Genomic DNA, 11,032 nt, shown 5'->3' with positions numbered 1-11,032 from the left:
GCAGCCTTGTAGATCGGCTGTTTTTATTGTTTTATTTTTTAAATTGTTTCCCCTGCATAGTGCTTTGTTCTATCCGTCATTCAATGTTATATGAGATACTTCAATGGTTTCCTGTGGAAATAAGCTTAGTCTTTTCTAGGATCTCCTTTTAGTTGACCTTGTACCAGTGAACTGTACTGTCAATGACACTGTATACCTATGACAGTCCTATATCAATAATTAGTTCATTCATGAATGACTTCCCTGTGGAAATAAGCCAACAACATTACTGGGATCTCCTTTTAGTTGGGCTTGTACCAAATCATGTTTATTACGTATCTATCTATCTCTCTATCTTCCTATCAATTAGTCACATGCATTCACATTGCACTGAATGCACGCACGCACAGGTCAGCTCAGCTTAGCAGCTGGCTTTTTTTTTTTTTTTTTTTTTCTCTCAGAGCTCCAGACTCAGACACCGAGGTCTCGGAGGGCACCCAAGCCGGACTGCGTGCTCTGGCTGCGGCCGCGAAGCGGCCGCGGCCCCCCTCAACCCCCTGGAGCCAGGTAGAGTCTGGTGAAATAAAACCTATCTCCCGCTATTGACACTAGCTGCCATGGCAGCTACGCTAGAAAACCCAAACCACGTAACCAATCAAGCCAGCCATGGCCCCCCAGCCCATGGGATACATTCTCCTGGCAGCCGGTTGGCTCTCCCCAATCACCTGACAAGGAAGTGTTCTCTCTCCTTCTCTGTTTACCTAGGAGCAGACCATAGGGAGCAGACGCATGAGTTGAGTGTTGCTTCAAACTATGTCAAGGGATGTATATAGATGTCACATTGCTCTGTTCAATTGCTCTTTAAACAACTTGGGACAACATGAGACGACGCTGTGTACATTTGGACACAAGACGTGGGTCAACGTGCCTCGTGAGGAGAGGAGGAGAGGAGAGGATGCACCATGGTGTCATGAACTTCAAACAGAAGCAGCGCGAGGAACAGGCAGAACCAGACGGCACTGAGGGTGAGAGGAATGAAAATAATGCTGTAATGCTTTGTCACAAAGATTGTATTTAGTTATAATATTCTAAATGAACTAAGCCAGTGGTTCTCAACCCTTTTACACCAAGTACCACCTCAGAGAAGAAAAAAATAGCAGATATACAAGCTCACAGCGCGGCACCGAGTGCCGCGCTGCGAGCTTGTAGATCTGCTATTTTGGGGGGAAAAAAACGTGAAAATTTGAATTTTGACCCGATTCTATAAGTGTCTTTTGAATCCTTCTAAGATTTTTTAAAAAACCTGTTTCTATGTCAGCAATCTGGCTAGCCATTGTCAAAGAAAAGGTCCTTTTCACTTTCAACTGGTGCTCAGTTAGTCTGTTCTTGAGAGACTACTATGTCAGTGGTGCTCTAACATTTTCATGTGAAGGACCCCCAAAATGATATTTATTCGGCCACGGACCCCCATCTCAAAATATTTAGTTCCAGGGACCCCCCCCCCCAGAAGCAAAATTTGAGTTACAAACGTTCGCTTTGAAAATACATAATATTCAATGATTTGCACACATTCTCACGACTTTTTCAAAAATAGCAGATCTGCAAGCTCGCTGTGAGCTTGTAGATCTGCTGTTTTGGAGAATTTGTCTTTTTTGTTTTTTGCAAGTCTTAGAAAATATATATTTTAAAAGCCAACATTTGTAACTCAATTATTTGCTTCACTCGCAGCGCGGCACTCGGAGGCGGGGGTTTGAATTCCGCTTGGCGTGTGTGCATTTTCTGGGTGACCTCGTAGATCTGCTGTTTTTGAATAGCCAACATACAAACGGATACAGTGGTTCAAACGATTGTGACGCTATGCCACAGGTCTTGTAGGTGGATAACAGTGTTAAGACTGTGAGAGACACACGACCACCATGCCACTGTGGATAACAGTGTTAAGACTGCGAGAGACACACGACCACCATGCCACTGTGGATAACAGTGTTAAGACTGTGAGAGACACACGACCACCATGCCACTGTGGTGTCATGGTGTGGTGTCAAAATCACCAAGTGATTTTTCAGCTCACTCATGTAATGAAATCCTTTGCCACACTCAGCACACGTATAGCATGTTTCATCTCTATGAGAGCTCATGTGTTCTTTCAGGAGGCTCCTGTCATCAAAGACTTCACTGCACTGGTAACAACTAAAGGGTTTTACACATGTATGAAGCCTCATGTGTCGTCTCAGCATCGTCAAGGAACTAAAGAATTTGCCACAATCTGTACGTCTACGCTCAAACCTTTTCATGTGAAGGACCCCCAAAATGATATTTATTTGGCCACGGACCCGCATCTCAAAATATCTAGTTCCAGGGACCACCCAGAAGCAAAATTTGAGTTACAAACGTTCGCTTTGAAAATACATAATTATGTCAAAGATTTGCAATTCTTTTTGTGACTTTTTCTAAAAATTGCAGATCTACAAGCTCACAATGCGTCCCATCGCGATGCATCATGAGCTTGTAGATCGGTTATTTTAAAATGGCCAAAATGTATATAGGGTTGAAGTGGTTAATGTATGCTTTGAAATAATAATCAGTATACAAAGTAACTAACTAGTAACTAAAGTTTTCAAATAAGTGTTACCTATTGGAGTAAAAGTGCAGTATTTGCCTCTGAGATGTAGTGGAGACTGGAGAGTGGAGTAGATTAGAAGTAAAAGTATTGGAAATACTCAAATAACGCACAAATACCACAAGTAAATGTACTTGTTACTTTACACCACTGAAAGGTTGGGCGTTCATTATCAGTTGAACATATTAGATATAGATGTTTTCTCGTTTGTTGTGGGGAGTTACATCAACTCGTGTTAAATAATCAAACCTGCCATAATACTTCTGACCTTTGCCTTTTCAGTTGCACTCATTAATACAAGATGAGTAGCATTCAGCATCCCAAGGCGACCACAGTCCCTCACGTCATAAAAGAAGAGGTACTACTAAAGCCTAGGCCCTTGTTTTATTTTTCAACGTATGCATATATGTGTGATATCAGATACGTTTGAATCTGTTTCTGTTCTACTGTCTGTTACCCATTTGTCCTTGATCTAGGTAATTGCAACAGGAAAATGGGTCAAACTTGAGAAGACAACATATGTGGATCCTGCGGGAAACACAAGGTATATTGTACCTGGGGACACTGAGGTGTCAAATGATTTTATGTACGCAGTCACCTTATTTCCAATCCGCGAACCCATTACGTTTTTATTTGTCCTTCTGGGGCACCGCGCCACCTGCTCTTGTCTAGAAACAGGAACTTGGTTTGGCTCCTCACCTTTATTAGTCCACTTCCGGATGCTTCTGTGTTTATTCCTACTAACAACAACACTACATGTTTAGGGCAGTGCTGCTTATAGATGATCTTATTTCAATCCTTGTCTTCTGCTAGAACCTGGGAGACTGCAAAAAGGACAACAAGACAAACCAACCAGGAAGCTGATGGTGAAGAGTCTTTTTTTTTCTTGCTGTAGGCATGATAGAAATATGATTTTATGTACTCGGACACACTAAGCAGTTACTTTCCGTCTCATCTCTCTAGGTGTGGGAATAATTGCCCTGCTGAAAAGGACCCTCCACAAAGATTGTGTTGTCATGGTAAAGCAGTTCCGGCCTCCCATGGGACGTTGCACTCTGGAGTTCCCTGCAGGTCAGAAGGCTTATATTGGCACTTTGGCAGTACTCCATACATAGATGGGGAAACAGGGTTTAGACATGTTTTGGTGGTTATAATTAAATTCTGTATTGCAGCATGTCATGTTCTTATGCAGGGCCATTGGCAGAAATACTGGGCCCTATTAAAATATCTATGATCCTAGCCCCCCTCATACTCAGGTCAAGTAAATTGTATTTAGTGCCAAATCACTAATAATAATAATAATGGATTGCATTTTTATAGCGCTTTTCGAAGCAAGTTGCGAACTCAAAGCGCTTACAATGTTCCATTCATTCATACATACATACACTACCAGTTAAATGTCTCATGAGTCAGTCATCATGACACTTATTTATAGAACATGTCAAGACCATACTCTGTCAGAGACCTAACAATCACCCCATGAGTAAGCGCTCTGCAACAGTGACAAGGAAAAAAATGGCTTTGTAGGTGAGGACGATGATTTTAAAATATATTCAGTTCTTTACAAGGAGCCAGTGTCGAGACGAGAGGCAATAAGATCTCATGGTGCTGGAGGACTTGGTACTGGTGCCATCCAGAGTAATAGTATCATTAGATAATGTGTTTTTAGGAAAGTAAGTAATAATGTAGACTGGGCCCCATGTCCTCATGGGCCCTGTGAGTCATCCCCTTCCCTACTTTATGACATTCCTTAGTGTATGACATGTACATGTACATGACATGATCCACTCCTAGCATTTCTTACCGTACAAAATGAGAAATACTATGTGGATAAATGTTAATACAGCCTTGAGCAAACATCAAGCACAATGGGACTGTGTTGTCTTTCTTACTTTCGGCTTTAATTCTATTCCTGCTGTTTCAATCATACAGTATAATTAGGTATGCAGAGACTTGAGACTTTTTATTTTGCTGTGCCCAGGACTGATCGATGAGGGGGAGAGTGCAGAGGTAGCTGCTCTGAGAGAACTCAAGGAAGAAACGGGTTACAAAGGAGAGGTGGTGGGAGTCACCCCAGGTATGGAGGGCTTATTACGAGGGGCGTAACGATATAGTAACTGTATCGAAATATCGTTTTTAACTTAAAAAAAATGGAGTACATCGAAATGAAAACAGCTAAAATCGAACCGTATAGTTTTATTTTGTATCGTATCGAATCGGCAGTGCAAAGAATCGATCGTATCGGTACTACCTACTTGTGCTTTGTATTTAGCCTTTTTAAGAAGAAAAAATTAAAAGGAGGGGGTTAATTTTCTTTTCCTTTCCATAAAGCTACACTGGTCTATCGATAAATGTGTGTAATCTCTGGGTTCATGTCAAGGTGCAGGTATGTCAATATACAATGTACATGTATTTGGCAAAACAGAATCGTATTGTTATGTAAGTAGGATGTGAGAGGTCTAACTAACAGAAAATGCCCACAAAACTGTGATTAGTAATGAAAAGTGATGAGTCATCACTTTTCGTCACTAAACCTTGCAATGGATTCAGCATCATGACACACCCCTAGTAGTTAGACCTCTCACATCCTACTTAAATACCCAGAAAAAAAATGTTTTTCTGGGTATTTTCCTCCTGTATAGAAAGTCGATGGGAGCCCAACTTGATTTGGCCGCTGTTGCGACCCCGAAGGTCGCAAACTCGGGCGCCCTAGCTAAATCATTAGAGCATGCCTTGGGGCCCCACACTATGTGCTATCTCTTCTCTGTAAGCATGCAGTTCAGGAGTTCATGTCCTTCCCGTCCAAACGTCACTCAGTCACCTCCCATCTGTTTTCCTCCAATAGTGACCTGTTTGGACCCTGGCATGTCCAACAGCACCACCCAGATTGTCTGTGTTAACATCAACGGAGATGATCCGGAGAACATGAACCCCACACAGCAGCTTGGTAAGAGGCGCTTAGGAGAAAGTCAAGGCTTGCTAAATCTCCCAGCATAGTTTCTTTACCCAGTGTTAGAAGTTAAATGTTGTAACACATATTAGATATAAATCTTAAATTTTACAATTCTAAATTAAATGAAGTATTTTATTTATCATTTATGTTAGTCTGAGTAAATAACCAAAATGGAAATCTTAATGTTGTGTGCCTTGGAGTGGAGCTGTAATTGTAAACATGCTGTTACCAAAGCATACACGCATGCGTGCGCACGCACGCACACACACACACACACACATACACACACACACACACACACACACACACACACACACACACACACACACACACACACACACACACACACACACACACACACTGATTTATTATAAAATACTCTACTATATTCATCAGATTTTAATCATGTTCCTCTTATATTTCCTCCCCAGGTGATGGAGGTAAGTTGAATTTGTTTATATATAAAACAATATATTTTTAATCATGTAACATATTATCATATGGACCTTAATCTTTTTTCCCACTAGAATTTGTTGAAGTCATTCTTTTACCGCTTGCTGAATTCCAACAAAAGATAGATGGTAATTATTTCATTGTTATTGTATTGTTAATGTATCTATACAGGATGTAACAACTTCATATTTAATATTGTGGTGTTGTATGCAGATTATGGTTATTACTAACAATGTTATTTTTGCATGTTCTTCTCTGTAGCGCTGATGAAGAAAGACCAGTTAATTGTGGATTCTAAAGTTTACATCTTCGCCATGGGCATGGTCCAGGCATTCTTCAAACCCAATGAGGTCCCAGTCCTCAAACAGTGAGAAGAGAAAGAGTTTATGTCAGGGGTCTTCAACAGGGGGTCCGGGACCCCTAGGGGGTCCTCAGAGTTAATTTCCCCCTTGGGATAATAAAGGTATCTATCTATCTACAGGGGGCCGCCAAATCCTTGTGTGATAGGATAATTATTTTCAATTAAAAACTCTGAACCCTCCCTATTCTAAGGAGAACTTAAGCGAAAAAAAAGCGCCTCGCGCTACGAGGCGTTGAGAGCTTGTAGATCGGCTATTTTCAGCAAAGAGAGAAAATAGCAGACCAAGTACAGAGTGAAAAGTCAAGTTTACTACGTATCGACAATTGAAGTGGCTAAATGTCTGAAAAAACATTAACACAAATCCAACATAGACTGATGACAGTGCTGTCAAACAAGTCGATGAATATCTGCATAAGGCATTTATACAATATGTAGAGGGGGTCCCTGCTTCATCTCTCTCAGTTAAGGTGTCCTTGGCCTGTAAACGTTGAAGACCCCTGGTTTATGTTAAATAACATAAAATTGACCAACAGTGGCATTTTACCATTGCAGTGTAGTTTGAGAATTTGAGTATGTTCCAGAGAATCATACCACATTTCATTTTACCATGAAATTGTAACAAAGGACTTATGATTAATAGTTTCTCTGCTGACAGAATGTTATTACCTCACTATTGTGCACCTTAAGCCTTGCTGCACCTTTTGAGGTGGTAATGGTCAATGCCAGGTTTTAGCTATGATATGAAATATGACAAATATTATATAGTATTTGTGATCATGTTGAAAACATTCCTAATCCTAACCCATGCTAACATGAATTTGTTTAACTCCATTGTAATTCAACTCAGAGGTACTGTATTAAAAAAATAAATACAAAAAGTTGTGTCTTGATGTTGACCTGACAAACTGTACCAATTCCTTGCTGTGATAAATTGTGCATAAAAGCTGCTCTGACATCATGCTCTGATGTCACTGTGATGTCAGGGGAACCACTCTAACAGAATGGTTTTGCCACATCACACTTTGGCTTAACTGTGATGTCACACTAACAGAATCCCTTTTATGCCCATATATGGAGTTCCCTGATGTCATCTATCTATAAATGCGACAAATCTCTGTCTGTCTGTCTGTTTGTTTGTTTGTAATCCGCGTATCTCGAGAACCGTTCGTCCCAGCGGCTTCAGATTCGGCACGCGCGTTCCCCGCCGCCGCGCGGAGTGCAGTGCCGGGCCTCGACCCGACCCGACTCGCGGTTTTCCGAAACCGGCGCGAAACGTTCGGAATCTCCTTATGCGGAGCTGATTGTTGACATCAGGCTGTTCCGGAGGAAATCGGCGCAAGCGCTGAGTCATTGTGACATCACTTCATAAAAGGCTCTGACATCACGTACGCCACATGAGTCAACACAAAATCTCTGTGAATGTGTATGTATGTATGTAATCCGCGTATCTCGAGAACCCTTCTTCCCACCGGCACGCGCGTTCTCCAGATATGGGCATAAAGTCTGACATCAGAGTTTTCTGCAACCGGTACTGTGTGTGCAGAGATCTTCATATATGGGCATAAGTGGACAAAGACAAACAGATGGTCAAAACGGGTCCTATGACAACAGGTATATTGGGGTTTGCATTAAAGGGTGGGGCATTCATGGGGTTTGCATTAAAGGGTGGGGCATTCATTCCCTATTTCAAATTCGGCACGTGCGTTCCCCACCGCAGCAGGTAGTGCAGTGCTCGGCCTCGACCCGACCCGACCCGATACACGATTTTCTGGAACCAGCACGAAAGGTTCGGATTCTGATGTCTGACATCAGGATTTTCCGGAACTGGCACTGTGTCTGCATAGATCTCCATATATGGGCATAAAATGGATGCAGACAGACAAATACAGATATCTCCATATATGGGCATAAATGGACACAGGCAAACAGATGGTCAAAGATCTCCATATATGGGCATAAAGTGGACGCAGACAGACAGATACAGATATCTCCATATATGGGCATAAATGGACACAGGCAAACAGATGGTCAAAACGGGTCCTATGACAACAGGTATAATGGGGTTTGCATTAAGTTTGTCTCCTCCTCCATCTGTTTGTCTGTGTCCCTTTATTCCCATTATGGAGATCTCTGTATCTGTCTGTGCCTCCGACTGTGTTGCAGACACAGTGCCGGTTCCCCCTTTAATGCAAACCCCATTATACCTGTTGTCATAGGACCCGTTTTGACCATCTGTTTGAAAAAGCGACAGAAATCTCATATATGGGCATAAAATGGACGCAGATAAACAGATATCTCCATATATGGCATATATGGGCATACAATGGATGCAGAATCACAAAGATCTCCATATACGGGCATAAAAGGGACACAGACAGACAGATACAGAGATCTCCATATATGGGCATAAAATGGACGCAGATAGACAGATATCTCCATATATGGGCATATATGGGCATAAAATGGACCCAGAACTATAACTGCAGTGATCTCCATATATGGACATAAAATGGACACCGACACACAGACAGATACAGATATCTCCATATATGGGCATAAATGGACACAGGCAGACAAATGGTCAAAACGGGTCCTATGAAAACAGGTATAATGGGGTTTGCATTAAAGGGCGGGGCATTCATTCCCTATTTACATTGTTCCGAGTTGGCCAGGTCGCCGACTAGACGCTGGGCCGCCCGAAGGGCGGCCCAGCTTCTAGTCAATAATAATGATGCCTTGTTAGAGAGATCCCTGTGATGCCAGGGGGAACAAATCTATTTATGCCCATAATATATGGAGATATGGAAATCCCTTTTATGCCCATATATGGATATCCCTGATGTCCACATCACTGTGTGTGGACCTCAAGGTCGCTTGTCGCCCTGAGGCGTCTTACTAGTTAATACAACTGCACCTACATTAACTGATACATCATGTATTTATTTATAGGTTAAGGCTACTACCCAGCAGCACATGCAGTCCCACCAATCCCATATTTACCAGGAACACATTAATGCATTACGAATGTATAGTTCAATAATATTGGGCCATTAATGAGTTGGCTACTTTTACGTATGTAGTGATACTGATATCTTTTGTACTTTTGCCACTTTTTCCACCACTGCAAAACACCAGGATGTGGCTGGCAGAGTGGATCACCAATTGCCATTTACCACTGTAGCAGTATTTTATTGATATTTAGGCCTAGAATTATTGAATGCTTTAACCAGTGAAAAATAGCAGACATACAAGCTCACAGGTGCCGCGCTGCGAGCTTGTAGATCTGCTATTTTTGAAAAAGTCGTGAAAATGTGTGCAAATCTTATATGTATTTTTAAAGCGATCGTTTGTAACTCAAATTTTGCTTCTGGGTGGTCCCTGAAGAGATGCGGGTCCGTGGCCAAATAAATATCAGTTTGGGGGTCCTTCACATGAAAAGGTTTGAGAACCACTGACATAGTGGTCTCTCAAGAACAGACTGAGCTCCAGTTATTAACTGGAGCTCAGTCTGAAAAGGACCTTTTCTTTGACGATGGCTGGCCAGATTGCTGACACAGACACAGAGGGTTTTTCAAAAAACCTTAGAAGGATTCAAAAGACACTTATAGAATCGGGTCAAAATTCTAATTTTCACAATTTTTCAAAAATAGCAGATCTACAAGTAGGCTATATCTGCTATTTTTCAATAGTTAAAGCATAAAATAATGACACAATAATGTGTACCCGTTCTAAATGGGCGTTGTATGCTTTCCATGGGACGTTGAAAACTGTTAACTGTAACATGTGGGGCTCAAGGCGGAAGGGGCGGGATACGTTCCAAGCAAACTAGTCTCGCGTGGCCAGACTGTTGCCTCCGCGATTTGGTCAAATGCTCCCAGCATACAGTCTGGCAGACGGAAATAGAAACGGTGAGTGCGAGATAAAGCGGATGTGACGCAACCGCTCCCTTAGTGCAGTAGCAATAACATGTCCTACTGGAAGCGTTATGTCTCCTTTCAACATTTCTGGGGGCTTTATTTTGTCTTTCTCTGGTGTTATTGGTGTCACCTTCATGATGTTTTCAAACGTTTCATAAACTATACACTAATAACAATAATAGGAAGCTCGAATGACTTTGTCTGAGCTATTGTGTTTCTGTTATGTTTCCAATGGGACTACAGTTCAGTGCAGCAGTGGCTACTTCCGATACTCGCCGTTCGGGAGGCGAGTATTCCTACCGTAGGAGAGTTCGTTGAGGCGCGGCTTGTGATTGGCTGGAGCGGAGGTCTGGAGCGCTCGGCTGTGGTCACTTGGACTGCGCGGGCGGGTGTGAATGCGTTTATCGTGGGCTTGCCCAGGCCTTACGGCCTGGGCATAAATATAACGATTGCATTCACCACGGCTTCGTAACTCGCGCGGCGCTCCGCCGGCCGCGCGGCCCTGGCCCGCTCTTCGCGGCCACTCGCGCCTGCGGCGCTCGGGGGCGAAGAGCAGGACCAAGGTCCGCTGGCCTTCGCGCCGCTTGCAATGTCGTGGACAATAACTGTGACGTATAACCATAAAACGAGCGCTCCTTCAAACGAAGTCTCCTACGTTTGGAACAATAGCGTTCGGGAGCTGCTGTTCCAGACTCTATATAGCATTCAGAGATTGTGGAATAGTTGTCTGGCTACGCGAGACTACAAGC

General features: G+C 42.6%; 1 protein-coding gene across 2 annotated transcripts; it reads left to right on the top strand.

Moving 5' to 3' along the window:
* The first annotated feature begins 751 nt into the window (after positions 1-751).
* Positions 752-6,405, top strand: LOC308308598 (ADP-sugar pyrophosphatase-like). Of its 2 annotated transcripts, none has more exons than XM_080754023.1 (9): positions 752-1,004; positions 2,882-2,957; positions 3,076-3,143; positions 3,413-3,465; positions 3,563-3,670; positions 4,581-4,676; positions 5,445-5,546; positions 5,984-6,133; positions 6,267-6,405. In XM_080754023.1, exons 2-8 carry the CDS (start codon positions 2,901-2,903, stop codon positions 6,031-6,033), a joined length of 534 nt encoding a protein of 177 aa, XP_080610149.1. In that variant the 5' UTR covers positions 752-1,004; positions 2,882-2,900; the 3' UTR covers positions 6,034-6,133; positions 6,267-6,405. The 2 variants fall into 2 exon arrangements, with proteins under 2 accessions (XP_080610149.1, XP_080610150.1); XM_080754024.1 differs by lacking the exon at positions 752-1,004 and adding an exon at positions 2,139-2,162.
* Positions 6,406-11,032: the final 4,627 nt, after the last annotated feature.

Source organism: Nannobrachium achirus (genome assembly GCF_963921795.1).
Source record: "Nannobrachium achirus genome assembly, chromosome: 23".
In the NCBI taxonomy this organism is placed as follows: Eukaryota; Metazoa; Chordata; class Actinopteri; order Myctophiformes; family Myctophidae; genus Nannobrachium; species Nannobrachium achirus.
Note: the sequence above shows the minus strand (reverse complement) of the source record. Positions and strands in the feature narration are given on the sequence as shown.